Source organism: Protopterus annectens, chromosome 9.part0, assembly GCF_019279795.1.
Source record: "Protopterus annectens isolate FY-2018-M chromosome 9.part0, PAN1.0, whole genome shotgun sequence".
NCBI classification, from domain to species: domain Eukaryota; kingdom Metazoa; phylum Chordata; order Ceratodontiformes; family Protopteridae; genus Protopterus; species Protopterus annectens.
In genome coordinates this window covers 326,469,806-326,487,388 of record NC_056743.1, presented here as the reverse complement: position 1 = coordinate 326,487,388, position 17,583 = coordinate 326,469,806, and the positions used below count along the sequence as shown (strand labels likewise).

At 35.3% G+C, this 17,583-nt stretch overlaps 1 protein-coding gene across 1 annotated transcript in view; it reads left to right on the top strand.

Moving 5' to 3' along the window:
- Window positions 1-13,960, top strand: part of CAMKK1 (calcium/calmodulin dependent protein kinase kinase 1) — a 1,557,316-nt gene extending 1,543,356 nt beyond the window's left edge. Inside the window, exon 15 of the mRNA XM_044082102.1 lies at window positions 13,593-13,960. Within this exon, the coding sequence (XP_043938037.1) occupies window positions 13,593-13,656 (64 nt within the window). The 3' untranslated portion in view covers window positions 13,657-13,960. The remainder of the gene's footprint in view (window positions 1-13,592) is intronic.
- Window positions 13,961-17,583: the final 3,623 nt, after the last annotated feature.

Genomic DNA, 17,583 nt, shown 5'->3' with positions numbered 1-17,583 from the left:
TTGCAAGATGTGGAAAATCAAGAGTCTGAAAATAGCACATTTCCATGGAGCTTGTGGTTTAGAGGAATTTGATGTAAAAGCAGAGTACTTTCTTAAATTATACATTCAAATATCTGCTCAGTTCACTTAATGTATGGGCACAACTGTGCAAGCAAACATATTAAAATAGGTACATATGCAGTTAACATGTAATTGCATGAATGAGTCATACATGAACTTTAAATATTTATAGGGTGATGGAAAGCCACTATGAGAAGGTGGCTTATAATCATTTGAGTCCCCCACCAAGTTATTGCTAAGCACTATTTAGGTTAATCTCTATTCCATATATTTCCACATACATTCAACAACAATCAACCATTACTTCTGGCAATATGTTCTTGGGACTCCATCAATGTTCTGTCAAGTAACAGTATTTTAAGTCTTGGGCTTCATCCCAAAAGTTGCCTTCTTGCCATGCACTGGTCTGTATCAAGCCACTTCTTTTCTCTTTTGTAGTGTATACTTTCCAAGCTGAGTCTGAATCATTCTCCTTATCCCGGCCACTGTTTTCTTTCACCAAGGACCCAATACTGTAGGTATAGTATTACAGGAGCCCCTTGTAAAGGAAGCATATTGCCGACATTTGTTTTCTTAATTAATTTTTGCCCTTCTAACCCCCTGTGTTATAAGAGATCAGCAGGTGAAAACAGGAGCAGTGTCCCTCAGGAATGGGTGAGTTACTGGTGGTCACACAGTCCCATCCCTCTCTGTCCAGCTCTTCAAGTGCCTGGGCTGCTGTTTAAACCAGGGTCATGTGTAGTGGCATCTGGACAAAACTGTCCGCACTACAGAGTCAGTCATCACCAACATTTCTTAAGTGCATGCTTCTTGGGATACACAGTGAACATTCTGTTAGCCATGACTGACACCATTTCAGATTGTGCTGTATGATTCATGCTAGGGAATGAAATCTCCAGACGTTTTGAGATTAGGACTGTAACAAAAGGCCTTCTTATCTTCTTTGAGCATCTTGGTAGTTTATTTTGTAAAATATTTTATAGCCTGGCCACTACTGGAAAATACTTCTGAAGTGATGGCCCCGTTAAGGCATGGTTTGTGCAACTTTGAATTTTTGCTGTTCTTTATAATGCAGATCTCTAAGCTAAATAACTCTGTTAGTGTAGAATACAGTGCTGTTATGGATCAAAGTCTTCAAAAGTCCCAGCACAGTTCTGTCACGAGTAACATTTAGACAGGGCTGTGACTCCTATTTTATTTATTTATTCTATTTCTGTGTTGAACATTTACTGTTATTTCTCTGTTGCTTGGTTATTTGCATAAAAACATAAGGTGCAGTCTTAACTTTGACATCTGCCAATTTAAGTGCAACCTGGATAACTGGATGATAAACAGAAAATGCACTCCTGGGATTCCACCTATGCCCCTGCTGGACAGGGCCTCTGGGTGCTGACTTGTCTAAACATGGGCTAAATTATTGGCTAGGCTTATAAGGGCCTCAGGGCCAATAACCTAGTAACTTCCTATGATTCTATGTCCTGATTTTGCCTCATATTTGGTTTGTCCACTGTAAAACTTATGTTTCCCCCCCGACAATGAAGATTGCAGTCACTCAATATAAATAACAGCATTTGAGTTACAGACTTACATTTTTCAGAAAGTACATACATACAGATGTTTCAAGCACAAGCATTAAAGCCCTTCTAGCTTGTCAATATGCCAAAACACTTGTTTCCATAGTAAATGTCCAGGCTGTTCTTAAAAATATCTAAACTAGTATTTGCTTTGTAATTTGGTAGTCTGTTCTAAGCATCAGCTACTCTTTCAGAGAACCAATTAGTACACTTCTCATTCCTATAGAATTTTCTACATAGGTTATCTGACGATTCTCTAGTACTTTTTGATAACCCCAAACATTCCCAGTGGTAGTTGTCCCTAAATGCCCTATATACCTGAATAAGATCTCTTCTTAAATATCTGTAAGAGACACTGTACAAATTCAGATATTTTAGTCTTTCATAGTAACTTAGATTTTCACATCCATGGATGCCCTTAGTATATTTTCGCTGTACTCTTTCCTGTTTATTCATGCTTGTTTTCCTATAGGGTTTCCATATTGTTATTCCATACTCACGTTTGGGTCTAATGTAACTAACAAACAATGACTTCATTATGTTTGATTTCCTAGACTTTATAAATCTTTTTATACAACCTATAGTTCTATAATTATCATTAGCCAGTTGGTTGATATGATTAGAAAAACTCATAGCTGAATCTACCCATATACCCAGGTCCTTAAATGAGTCTACAGTTTCAGTCAATGTGCTGTATTAAATATTCACCTTTCAGTTTATGTCTCCCAGGTCTCATATGCTTAGTTTTTGATGTATTTATCAACATGTTATTCTCCTGTGCCCAAATGGTCAAGTTAGTCAAATTATTTTGCAGACATGCCTTATCTGTAACACTTGTAATCAGTTTACCCAATTTCAGGTCATCAGCATATAGACTGTAGAACACTTCAGATGAAAAAGTTAGGTCTGAAAGATACAATCTAAAAGGGCCTAGTACAGTGCCCTGTGGGACACCTTGACTGTAACCAAGGATTTCACCTGTCCAGTTGGTGTGTGATACTTGCCATGTCCTATTTGTAAGCCATGCAGCTATCCATCTTATCATCTTATCAACAGTACATCAATACCTAGTTGTACTAATTTATTGATCAGTGTTTTGTGCATGATCCTGTCAAATGCTGAAGTTAAATCTAAATAAATCACATCACAGCACACTTTTTCATTCATAGCTGTTATTATATTGCTGTAGAACATCATGTTACAGGTGGTAATAGATCTATTTTCAACATATGCATGCCGATATATGGTTTCAAGTCCCAACCTATCCAGTTCTGACAATAACTTATCCAGTATTACCTTCTCCATTATTTTTCCACAACATGAAAGTAGATTTAAGGGTCTATATGATTCTGGATTTGTCCTACTCCCCTTTCCCTTAAAGACAGGTTTAATAAGTGCATGTCTCCAATCTTGAGAAATCTCCCCATATTTATATGACCTAGTGAATAATAGATGTAATGAGAGTGTAAGTTCTTGCTTAAGTGTTCTCAGGTCATTGTTACTTATTCCGTCTCCTCCCTGCGCTTTGTTTGGATCCAGTTTGCACAGTTCTTTTTCAATATAATCAAATTTGATTACAGTATCTGGGGTTACCTGGATGTCACTAGGACAACTTACCACCACTTTTATGGAGCCAAACTGTTTTGCATAAGATCTGTTGTGTCTGAGAATAAATTTTAGAATCTGCACAGTTTATCAATTTGTGTATCTTTACTCTTTCCACATCTTGTGTATCTATAAAAAGGTTTCCTATCATGCTCAATATCTTTATATAAATTTTCTTCAAATTTTTCTTGATCTTGTCTAACGCTATGTTTAATCTGGTTGTCTAGGTCATTTATTTCAGTTTTCAAAGTTGTAGTTCAACCTCTCTTCCATTTCTTATATGTTTTGTCTCTCACCTTAATCAGGTTTCTTGTTCTTATGGAAATATACCCCCCCCAGATTTTGTGTGCCTAGATCCTGATGTTAAACATTTTTTTTACTTTTTGCACTCCAATTTCTCTTTCAAAACTTTCCACATTCCATCTGCAATTTTTCCACTGAGCACCTCACTCCACTTAGTTTTATATAGTAACTGTTTTGCTTCCTTATAATCTGTAATTAACCTACTGTGCAGTGGCTTAGATTTCAGTTTGGCAGAATTTTCTAGCAACAAATTAACCTTTATTGACCCCTTGATCACTGCACATCAGTGTTGGTAAAACTTGACTTGAAGTTGCAGTAATTTCTTTAGGAATAAACAATATCTATTATATTCTGTCCCCTGGTAGGTTTTTGTACAGTCTGAAGCATTTGTTGTTCCTGAATATACATTGTGAATAATTTCTTTACTAACATTGTTGAATCAATATTAATCCAGTCTGTGTCTGGTAAATTTAAGTCCCCAGCTAATAATATTCTTCCCTCCTGTGTTTCATATAAGAAATGTATGAATTCCTCTAGGTCATCTGCACTTGACTTTCGTGGTCTGTACACTCCAACAATTGTTATATGTTCCGGAGTTGCTTTTATTGTCACAGTTACACAGTCTATAGTATTGGTGTTATCAGTGAACATGTAATAATCACAAGTCTCATAGCTATCTTTAATCCCTATCATAACACACCACCTGATTTTTTGTTAGACTGTCTGTTACAGTAAAAACATTTATACCCTGACAGAACTGGTTTCCAGTCATTGTTCTTTGACCATGTTTCACAAACTATAACATCAATCTCATGGTAACATAGCAAATTTTCTAATAAAAAAACTTTATTATTAATGCTCCTAGCATTAACAACCATCAGAGATGCATCAAATGTTGCTATCTGTGAACTGTTACATTTTTGACCTGGCAAAAATCCTGGTTAGTGTTTGTCAAATACTGCAAAATATCTTCTGCAAAAATTCACTTCCCTGAGCTAGACAAATGCTCACCAAACTGTCTGAACACATGTGTGCCCAAAAGAAGGCTTGGATAGTCTACACATTTCCATTTTTTAAAACTGGACATTTTTTCCATGTAGGTTATTTACCCAAAATATCTTTTCATTCACAGTGACCTGACTATCCTTTCTATAGGTGATTTGTGAAAAATATGTCCTAACACCAGTACAAGCTATACTATCTAAGAGGGCTGTTAGTTCCCAACTAACAGTCAGAGAATCTTTGTTGTGACATCGTTTGTACCAACATGAATAAAAACAGATCCATACTTCCTTACATTAAGGTGTTCCAAGGCTTGTCTTACATCTTCTGTTTTTGCTCCTGGCAAGCATAACACTACTCAATGTTCATTATCATCTCTACAAATATAAGTATCAGTTCATCTAATAACTGAATCTCCAATTACAAGAATATTGTTGCTGACCATCTCTGAAGAATCTTCAGTTTCTAATACAGTCATTTCTTCTCTACCAGTTGTTATGAAGGATAGAGCTTCATCACTATTAGTCTTATTAATTTCACTGTTTTCATTGCATATTAAATTGTCATCCAGCTGGCATTGTAAATCCACAGCTTGAGGCATGTAGTCAACATCTGTCTTTCTCTTTTTTTCTTACAGTAATGTTCTTCAATCCTTCCACGTTCAGTTTTGATTTCTTCCTTTTCACCTGTCCCTTGCCTCTTTTTTCTACCTTTTCCATTGGAAAGGTGATGCCTTTTTCTGTAGACTGAGGGTTTTCTGATAGACAGATATCTTCATTCCCTGTCACCAGTGTGTTACATAACAAAGCAGAATCCTTTTTACTGCATATTCTCTTTCCTTTACAGTCATTAATCAGTTTCTTTTTCTTCCTTGTTATTTGTTGAGGACTTCTTCCTTTCTTTTTTTTTTGTTTCCTTCTAAACAAACCGGATCCTCAGCTGAGTACTTGCTTCCACAGTTCCATAGTTCTCAGGGGCTTCATCATGTTTCATAGGAATTGAATGTTCTTTGCAGAAAAGAGATGCATCATTTCCAAAATCTGTTCTATTTGTTCTCTACCTAACATTATTTAGTTCATCAGTCCAGTCATTAATATATGATACAACAGTTCTCCAAGCCATGCCAATTGCACATGTACAATCATCATCATTAAGTCGAGATTTGCTTCTAACAATGGTAAGTAAATCTTCCAACTTTTGACACGAGGAACAAAGATCACCAGTGTTATCAGCTGTTACCTTTAAACATGCATAGCATTTATTACACTGTACAAGATACTTGTGCATTAGCAAATCGTTAATTGCATACTCATTTAAGGAATCCATATTCAGCTTTAATTGAATAAAATATTGCAAATAAAAAAATACATAAAGTCAGTAGCAAAGAATTCAGAGGAACTTAAATCAACTGCTATGGCAAAAATTATACCAGCAATCTCCAACTAAATAGTAAAATACAATAAAGTTGTTTTGACCATACAAGTTCTAACAGCCAGACAGAAGTTTTAATTTCACTGTAGCTCGCAGTCATACCTCCTTTTAACAGTAAAAAATAAATAAAACTTCTCTTACCAGTCAACTCCACAACAAATCACAAACCAAGATAGGATTGTTTTGATATGCTCAACATGGTAATTCAAACCCTATTATTCTGGCCAGCTTACAAGTCAATAAGAGCTTTAATTGTACCTTGACATAGGAATGGGTCCCATTCCTGCCACAGTATTAGAAACCAAAAACAATTGGAGAAATTAAAAAAGAGAGAATGGCACAAAGTTTCATGTGATCTGATGAGCCATTATGACTGTTCTTAAGGGCTATATTTGTTGTTCTGATGGAATAGAGTACATTTTGTGTATATGTATATGCTATTTGATTGTAAGTTAGGACTTCTTTAGCTATTGGGTCAATAGCCAGGATTTAATTCTGCATGCTTACAACATCTATAACATTTGTGAAATTCACAGTATACAGTCCAAAACTGTAAACTGTCACTCAGTGCTATGTTATGTTACGTTGTTGCGCACTAATTGCACACCTACTTCACTTTGAGCAGTGCCATCCAGACTCGTGTCACTACCTTACTTATTATCCGGTTTTAACTACTACCATACTTTCTGGACAATATTTTTATATTTTTGGATTGTCGGTCATGTGTAGAATGTAGGTGAGTGGAAGGGCTCTGTAATATAGAAGTGTTGTATTGCTTTTCTTGAATTACTCCTATCTTTTCCTGACAGATGGCGGTGACTCAGTCTTACCTTACACCAGCACCAGGAATGTAATGAATGCTTGCTCAACAGGTTATGTGCAGCAATTATCGCCTATGAGCATGCAGAACCTTGCAGTAATGAAATGCAAGTCATTATCTCATTATTAATTTATAATATGTGCAGTTACAATGTAACACTAAGTCATTATCACATTATTAATTTATAATATGTGCAGTTACAGTATAACACGGAGTCGTTATCACTCGTCAGGTAAAACCCTGAGCAGCTGCCACTGTTATTCACATTACTAAACGTTATCACATTACTATAAATATCATTATCACATTGTTGAATGCACATGCCAGATGCACATGCCTGCTTTTGGTTTCTGTCAATGTACAGTCATGCAGAAGTCCCCCCCCCCCCAATTTCTTTCTTTTCCCCATTATTTTTATTGTAAGATACAGATAAAGGTAACCATTGTGGTTATATGGTTCATATGGTTATATGCTTAAAAAAAGAATTAAAAAGTTTCCTCTGTACGTCATGGATATGCCCCTGTCAGGACCCCACCTAATTGGATCTACTGCTGTCTTCACTTCCTAGAATCACCCTTTTGCAGTTTATTTCTTATATATGTGACACATCTTACTTAACAAAAAAATAAAAATCAGATGAATGCGCATTCTCACTAAATTTTGCCTAACATATAAGAATCGTTCTCCTGTATTATTTGTTACAAGTCCTCTATGTATATGCTGTCAGTAATGTACCACCTTTACTACATGTCTTATTATACTTCTTACTTGCTCTGTTTTTCTATTACTCAACTTTGTGATTCATGTATAACTGTTATTATTACTCAACTTTGTAAAAAGATTGTATAATTGAATAATTTGTACATTTTGTTAGAGATTTTCTCCTCGAGTCTCCACTGAAAATGTCTGTGCTCAGCTGGACCAACATGGTTAATGTGAAATATATAAATAAATGTGTGTGTGTGTGTGTATATATATATATATATATATATATATGTAAAATATATAATTTTTTTCATATTTTGATAAATAACTTTGCTAGGCAACATGTCAACATGCTAAGTAGTACCTCATTTTGAAGACAGTATTAGTATGTACAATGTGGTAAAAGAACTTTGTCTGTATGCTGTATGCATATATAGATATCACAGTAGGTGTTAGGTTACGAAAAATATTATATTTTTTCATATTTTGGTAAATAACTTTTGCTAGGAAACATGTCAATGTGCTAAGTAATCCCTCATTTTAAAGGCTGTATTACTACTTACAACATGGTGAAAAAAATGCATCTGTATGTTGTACACATGTACAGTACCACAGCTTGTTTAGGACTTGGGTTATGAAAATTATGATATTTTTTCATGTTTTGGTATATAACTTTGCTAGGAAAAATATTAACATGCTAAGTAATACCTAATTTTGAAGTCAATATTATTAGTTACAACATGGTAAAAGAACTGTGTCTGTATACATGTACATATATCACAGTTTGTTTAGGACTTACGTTATGGAAATTATGATTTATTTCATATTTTGGTAAATAACTTTGTTAGGGAGCAAGTAATTTTGCTAAGTGTAACCTCATTTTGAAGACAGTGTTTTTCCTTAAAACATGATAAAATAACTGTGTCTGTATGCTGTGCACATGTAGAGATATCAGTTTGTGTAGGACTAAGGTTATGAAACTTATGCATTTTTTTCATATTTTGGTAAATAACTTTGCAAGGGAGCATGTCAGTGTGCTAAGTAATACCTCATTTTGAAGACTGTATTAATAATTACAACATGGTAAAAGAACTGTGTCTCTATATTTCACATGTACAGATGTCAAAGTTTGTTTATGATTTATTTCATACTTTGGTAAATAACTTTGCAGGGAAGCATGTTAATCTCCCAAGTAATACCTCGTTTTGAAGACAGTATTACTACTTACAACATGGTAAAATAAATGTCTCTGTATGCAGTACACATGTACTGATATCACAGTTTGTTTATTCTTGTAGAATTATGAAAATTCTACATTTGCAATATTTCTCATTATTATGCCCATATCTTTGCAAGGGAGTATGGTGACGACATAAATGAGGCATCATTTTGAAGCTGACATTGAGCTGCACAACTTTTACACTGATATGTAGTCTCTGTCTTTTACAGGTGATGATATATTATGCTTTGTTTATCAATTATGATAAATATAATCATATTTCTGTGAATATCTATGTAACAAAGCATCACACAGTACTGGTTAAGGTATCATTTTAAAGCTGACAATTACAAATTGCATGGGTCTACATGTTACATTCACCAGGATATTGTGATTTGTTTTACCAAAAAGATAAAAAATATGCACAATATCATCATTCTTTGGCAAATGTCTAATAAAGACTTAGATATGCACTTTCAATGCTTACACTGTTGAAAAGGCCAGTGTTTGCTGAACCACTTTTGCATTTACATTTTTAGTCTAGCTCTTACGGTTAAAGAGTTGTGATCATTTGTTGTCTGTATGGTATTACAAATGGAGTATTTGAAAATGAGCTCAGGCTGCACTGTTGTTCCTATGGTGGAAGTAAGCATTTTCTGAGCTGCTCTGGAGTGAATGAGTTAACATGTTTCAGTAAGGATTTATTAAGTCAACCAGAGTGGTAATGGACCTCATCACCCGTGGTATTTTGTTCCAGTATTCAGGTGCTAACTTGAAAAATTACTTTTTAGCTACTGCTAGTGTGAAAGCTGGTCTTAAAAGGATCTTGACACCTGTATTTTTGTGCTGGCTGAGTTTCTGTAATGTAATTGTTTAAGATGGCTAGAGTATGCATCAGTTAGTAGTTTACCAGTTAATGTATTTAGTAGGAAAGAGGCTCTTCCTTCAACTGATAGCCAATTGCTTTTGGTTACTGTAACCCAGTGATGCTTACTGTAAGCCCTAAGAAGAATGTGAATCGGTGTATCTTATTATGCCCTGTTGGAGGATATCCATGTGTTGTAGGGACTGTAACAGAGTTACTTGGAGGAAATATTCCAAGCTAGACAATGGAACATTAACAGCGATGGCTGGTCTAGCTTTCTTTGTCAAAAGGTGGCAGATTTTGTGGGCTACTTTACACCGTGTGAGAACATTTTGTGACTGCATTTTAACACGTGGAAGAAATGATAGAGGTTGGTCAAGTGTAAGACCAAGATGTTTTGTTGAGTCAGAGATGGTAGTGGTTGCATATCAAATTCCAAGATTCTGGAAGTCTGGATATTAGCCTTCTACTATTCTCAAATAGCATCAGAATAGATTTTGTATTTCATGTTAATTTATTGATTTGCATCTTAGTTTAAAATCACTTTGGAGTAACTCAGTGATTTCTGTTTGTGGTATCGATGCTGTGGTGATAACAATGTCGTCAGCATAAAGAAAAATGCCAAAGTTGCACAGCTCCTAAGGGAGGTAATTGGTGAGCAGAGAAAATAAAGTGGATCAAGAACCAAACCATGGAGAACACCCGTATTAGCAGGCAGTTGTTTGGTTTAAAGCTGTTAAGAGTATATGGTAAATGGGGTCTATGTTATATCATCAAACCATCACTTCAGTGAACAGTATTTCATCAAAAATGCCATTCATCGAACCCCACACCCCCTCGCTGATTATACATACCAACTCTAACATCGCACTACAGGGGGAAGGCAAATTTCCCGATCCTTACCATAATGCGATTTCATTACAACAGTCTGATGAATGGCATGTTCAACAAAATGACATTCGAAATGTCGTTTGATGAACTGTTCTTTTGATGATAGATCATATCAAGTAGGAAATTCTTAAGTCTCTAGTAGAATGTTATGGTCCAGACATCTGAAACATCTGAATGTTCTTTTCAGATCTAGGAACATTGCCCCTGTAAGTTTACACTCTTCGATATCTGAGTAAATAGTATTTGTCAGCGAGAAACTGGCTGTAGCAGTACTTTATTTTAGTCTAAAGCCATGTTGTTTATTTGTGATATATCATATGTAGTAAAGAATTGGAATATTTGCTTGTGTAAGAGTTTTATTTTTTAAAGTTGGATCCAAGTTAGCTATTGAGCTGCAATCTTCAACAGTTTTGGGGGCAGCAATTTTTGGAAGAGGGATTATAGTGACTATTTTAAATAGATTAGGGCTGAATTTACTAGTTAAAAATAGATTAAAGATATATGTGTCTTAATGTTTCTTAGTGAAACAGACACTTGTTTCCATTTCCAGTACTGTCCTATTGTATAATAATAATAAACCATCCCAGCTTGACCTTAGTAACAAGACTCAGGTAGACTTATACCCTGGCAACCTCTTTAAACCAGCTCCATACATCTTATAAATAGTGCATCTAGCATTGTCACAAACATAGTAAATAATGTTTGTTAGCTTTAGGCATGCTTTAAAAAGCTGTAATATCAGTTCGCTAGTCAACGTTTTGTGTTGTTTTAAGACTTTTTGTATGCTGACTGCCCATTACTATCTCTGTCTTGATGGTATCCTGCTTTGACTGTACACACCTAGAATGTATTATTACATTGTTCATGCATCTTAATTATGATTCTTCTGCTTTTTTATATTTTCTGTACTTTCTGGGCAGTGACTGAAATGTAATTGGGCCATTACTCCATTCATCAAACTTCAGATAAATAAACGTGACTTAATACTAGGCTCTACTTGTGTTGACTGAGTAATAGCCATGTTCCCTGTGATTTGAGGATGTCAGAGTTGACTGTAATACAGTGCGGTTACATATGATGTCTCCCACACACAACACTCTTTTTGTGGTTATGACTGTTTTGGTTGAGTGTATTCTGGCAATTCTTCCATAGAGAAGTAACACATAAACTTTATGTTTTCAGTTTTTTGATCTTAGCCAAAGAAGCATCAGTACATTAGAAATTCAGCAGTCTGTGTGACACATTAAGAAAAACAGATTTGTGATTTTCTTAATACAATTTTGCATGAATCCAAATCAGTTTTATACACACACATACACACACACACACACACACACACACACACACACACACACACACACACACACACACACACACACACACACACACACACACACACACACACACACACACACACACACACACACACACACACACACACATGGGTTCCACGTGTTTGGTCAACCAATGCTTCAGTCAGTAGCTGTGCTGTAAGTGCAGAATTTGTTCAAACAGCTTCTTTATCAAATGGATGTTTGGTCAGATAATTGTTTTGCTAAAATAGCTAACTAGATTATTTACTAGGTGTGTGTGTGTGTGTGTGTGTGTGTGTGTGTGTGTGTGTGTGTGTGTGTGTGTGTGTGTGTGTGTGTGTGTGTGTGTGTGTGTGTGTGTGTGTGTGGTATGAGAAAAAAAGATAAAGCCAGCAACTGGATAGCTGTGAAAAAATCATTTATTATTGATCAAACATTCTTCAGACTTCAAACTCACAGACCGGTTTCGGCAAGAAATTACTTAAGCCTTCTTCAGTGTGATAAAGCAAAAAGCAAAAAGGAAGTCCATTTATACAAAAATGCTAATTAGAAACAGAAAACTATAAACATGATTGGTGAACTCATGAATAAGTAACACAATCAAAGATGTTCATTAAGTCCTGGATAAAAAAGAGCACCCAACTTAATTATCCATTTTTTCTCCTTAATATCTAGTTTTTGGTGCCAACCAGATTTAACTGTACGATCACCTAAAATTTTATCAATAACAAAAAAGTGAAACCTAGCAGTAGAGTGTTTTAAACTATGCTTATAGAGCGCATTACTGGGTTTTTTACACTTTATATCACTTATGTGCTCAGAGATACGTAGCTTAAATGGCCTTGATGTCTGTCCTACATAAAAACAGCGGCAACTGCACCATGCCATATAGATAATCCAGTCACTATTACAATTCGCAAAAAATGTTATATCATATCCTATGCTGCAATTGCTATTGGAAAATTCTTTAGTCTTTAATACATGTTTGCAATTAGTACAGTGGCCACAAGGCACACAGCCAATAAGTTTATCTCCAAGCAAAGTAGTTTGTGTAATTTGCAACAACATAGAATGTGAATGGTGTTTGTAATGATTAAAATAAGTCCCTAGGTTCTTACCTTTTCTAAAAGAAAAGGAGCAATTTTGTGGAATAACAAAAGACAATGCAGGGTCAGCAGACAGAATATTCCAATTATTTTTAATAATATTAATGAATTGCCCAGTATTCCTACCATAAGTGGTAGTAAATCTTAATGGAGTGGAAGAAGAACAACCTGGTTTCTGCTTATATCTGAGCAGATGATCTCTATTCAATTGTGATGCATACCTTTTGGCGATTGTGTGTGGTATGTCCAAGAGGTCTTGTGTAGTGGTAGTGTTATATGAAGGGCATCTGCAAGTTAAGGGGCAGCTTAGTAATATGTGCTAACCTTAACTCTGCCTCTGCCCCAATGTTTCTTTTAACTTAAAAAAACACACTTCTCGTAACACCAGCAGTATTCTGAAAAAACTGATCTGAATGCAGTTGGATTATTGATAGTATATCAGAAAAGGAAATATGTTTCCTTTTTCAGTTTATTAAGTGCAGCTTTGTTTATCGTATGTTGTAAGGAATGGTTGACATATTATGGTACATATTTTGGATGTCAACCAATTGATTTGTCAACCCTTCATTATAGAATCTTATATATATGTTTACATAAATATGCTTGCATGTTTGTGTGTGTGTGTGTGTGTGTGTTATTTTCATACGTCTGTCAGAATATTTAATGTTTTTTTTTTTTTTTTTTAATGTCCTTTTCAGAAAGCAGAGCAGTGGTGAAGGGTCAGAACTACCTGATGTTCGTGAAGATGAAGTCACCTCCTGAGCCGCTCCATGTGGTGTTCCAATTCATTTCAAGGCTGCTAACTTTTTCTGTGTGTTATTTCATGTTATGGGAACCACCATCATGAACCAAAGCTTAAAATGTGAATTTAGGAAGCATCATTTAAAATAATGTGTAAAGGCAAACACGTTTACATGTACAAATGGAATGCTGTTACATATTATTGCCTGTTTGTATGAAATGTATATGTTGTCTTTGTGTGCTATACCCATGTCTTGTCATTATATTTCCTTAGTCGCATGTTGTATACAATATAAACCATGGTTACTTGGTGATGAGTATCTTACATGGAATCCAAATAAGTCTTAATGGGAGGAAAACAAAGTATGTTTTTCTTAGTTGTATATATTGCCATTAGGTGTGCCATAATTGATTAGATGATTACACAAATCTTGAAAGATGCTTTCAGGCACCATGTCATGTATTTGTATCATTTTCTATACTCCTGTTTCAGATCAGCTTTCATTTGGGAGAACATAATAAGTTAAAGAATAGGAAAACTCAAAAAAGTTAAACTGTTTTCTGGTTTAAGACTTCAGTATATGAATATATGAAACAATTATTAGTTATTTTAAAACTAAAAGAAAGTTGTGATACAGTATAGCATTGTATGAGTTAGAGAGCTGTGACACAGTAGAGTGTTCTATGAACATTATCTAAAGCTAAAACTCAGGAGTGATACAGTGTGTGTGTGTGTGTGTGTGTGTGTGTGTGTGTGTGTGTGTGTGTGTGTGTGTGTGTGTGTGTGAGTGTGTGTGTGTGTGTGTGTGTGTGTGGTGTGTGTGTGTACATTTTACCTTTGTTTCACGTAAAGGGCTTGATAAATGGTGAGCTATTAGGACAGTCACTGGAAAGAAGTTGCAGTTTGTAGTCATCGTTAAAAACTGTACATTTCACACTGCATGGGAATTTCAGTGATTAGTCTGATAAAGTTTTGGTCATGTACGATATAATGTGTATGTTTCAGTGGGATTTTATACTGACCAGAAGAATGTAGTTACATAATTGCTATGATGTCTTTTATTGGCACTTTTAACCAGAGTTCTAGTTTTACATTCAGCAAAGCTGTAGGGCTCCAGAAGTGAACAAGGAAAACAAAAATGTTGTTCTGTAGATCAGGTCTTAATGTTAGCATCATTTTTGGCAAAATGAGAACTAATTGGATTCAAATTTTTTGCCAAGAATAAAGTAAAAAGCTACCATTCCCTATTGCACATTAGATTAGTCACTCGTCTTTACATACTGCAGGTTAGGAAAGATTATTTGATAGCTCTGTAGGTATTAAAAACAGTACATTTTTGAATTTCTTTAAGCTGTCAATATGTGCTTTTGTGTGTTAATGTCAAAATTTCAGATATCCTTCCTGCATTCTGTAATCATGTGTGCTAACTCTAACTCTACACATTTACCTTCCAAAAACCCTTTCCTTGAACACCCATACTATTTATACAACATTTGACTGATAGTTTTTTTTTGTTTTGTTTTTTGTTTTTTTTTTATGATTTTGAATGACTGATGATGTTTGTGTATTTTGTAATTTGTGCAGTCAAGCTTAGTTACTGTACTAATTTGTGTGTTTGTACGCACGCGTTTGCATGTGTATGGGTCTACTTTACTTCATCGAATTAACGGCACACTAAAACTGAAATGACTGAGACGACAACAAGAGTGAAAGTGCACAAGATCGAAACTTAGAAGATCGAACTAGGTATATGCTTTGAATGCAGATCATAGTACAGTGAGAATCGGGAAATCTACACTTTTCCTCACTGTAGCGCGATCTCTGACTTGGTATATATAATTTGCAAGGGGTGTGGGGGGTGCAGGGAGGCTTGCCCCCCCCCTGCAAAAATGTAAAAAAAATTACACATAACTGCAAATTATATACACCAACTCCAAGATTGCACTACAGTGAGGAAATGGGTAGACTTCCCGATCCTCACTCTACCACAGTCTGCATTCAAAATGTATACCTAGTTTGATCTTCTAAGTTCTGATCTTGGGCACTCTGTTTCTTGTAAATGTTTGATGTTGTCGTCTTGATCATTTTAGTTTCAGTGTTCTCTTTATTCAATGAAGTGAAATAGACCCATGTGTGTGTGTGTATATATATATATATATATTACAGATGGATAGACAGATATAGAAATATATTTGGTTTACTTTAAGTTGGATAAATGTGAAATATATTGACAGCTGGAGTAAGATTGCAATATTATTGGCGTTGGGGAGTTTGCCCTTTCTCGGCTACTGTGTGATTATGGAGTTGGTATATATTAGTTGGGGGTATAGGGGGCACAGCCCACCAAATGTGGTGTGCAGGGGGGCACATTTCCCTACCCTGAAAAAAATGTGTAATTTTGCATACGTACCTGTCTGTCATCTGTTTAGTCAACTAAATGTTGTCGGCTAAACAGACATCAACCAAAGGTAGATTTGAGGAATTTTAGACACATATATAGATATAGATATATGGGTTCAATTTTATTTGTCAAGTGTTCAGTTACTTAATGGATTTTTCGGTGTCAGAAGTATTCCATTGCACACTTTTATATGTGAAGAAAAAGGCCAGATAATGCAGTACTGAATGTTGGGCAGGTGGAAGTGAGTAGTAATATCAGAACTTTCTTTTATAATCAATGTTTTGACACTGGAGTTGAGTGTGTGTGTGTGTGTATATATAAATATACACACACACAAGTAAGAGTGACTTGGGGTTAGTGTTAGAATAAGGTCTATGGGAAGATGACAGATGTGTTTCTACACTTGGGTAAGGATATGTGTGAAGTGTATGTGTATGTATCTTGTTTACTGATACTGATAAAGAAAGGTTAGTACTCTAATGTATAAAATTAAGGATAGGGACAGGTATAGTGTTATGGTTAACACACACACACACAAAACTAAGAAGTGAATCCCCCCCAACCTACCTTTTGCATGTGTACTAACCATAACCTACTCCTGCCTTTAACATATTAGTGTGCTAAACACTCCTGTCCTCACAATACCACTATGCAGACAGCAAGCATTTTCAAGTTAGCATTGTTTTTTTTTTCTTTTTTTTTTTTTATAGTCATTTATGTCTCTGATCCCAAAATGAGACTGGCTTGTTTTGAGATCAGCGGCAGATTACTTACTTATATTTTCAGTCTTTTGTATTGTCAACGTGCTTGCGGAGATGAACTATGTTTTGCTGTAAGTACCATTGACTATTAGTAATATGCTAACATAATATATGCACTTTTTCAGTTTCAGTGTAAAATTAGATTTTACTTTAATGTCTGGCATAGAAAACTGTCACAATCTTGACGGCTACAGTCTTGACAGGCATAATCCTCTTGAAATAGTTTTATGTATATGTAATGCTTTCGTATTTACCTAGAATGTGAAAATGTGATAGTAGAATATATTGTTCTCCAGCTTTATGTATAGTTCTCCAGCTTTATGTATATGGAACGTATCTCCCTGGGTCTTCACTGAAAAGGGGCCTTGTGCTCAGCTGGACTTTCCTGATAAACAATACAAGCAAAATAACTAAATAAATAAATAATGCTATTAAAAGGCCAAAATCTGAAGAACACAATATTGAACCACAGCACTTGCCTCCTTGCAGGACACATGTTAGCACTTCATCTTAGGTTTACACCCTCCAGGACTCATGTTAACACTTGTGCCTAGGTTCGCACTGGTAGGTCGATTCAGTATTTGGATTTGTTAACATTGTATTCTTCTGTATCTTTGTCCTTCAGTATTATGGTCTCAGGATTATGATTGTCAAGACTGTGGGCTTCAAGACTGTGATAGTAAACTAGATATATTTGTATGTATATTTGTATATAGATATAGACGCGTGTAAAATATAAGATCCGTGACATACCCTATTTGGGCACTAAAAATGTGTTACTGACA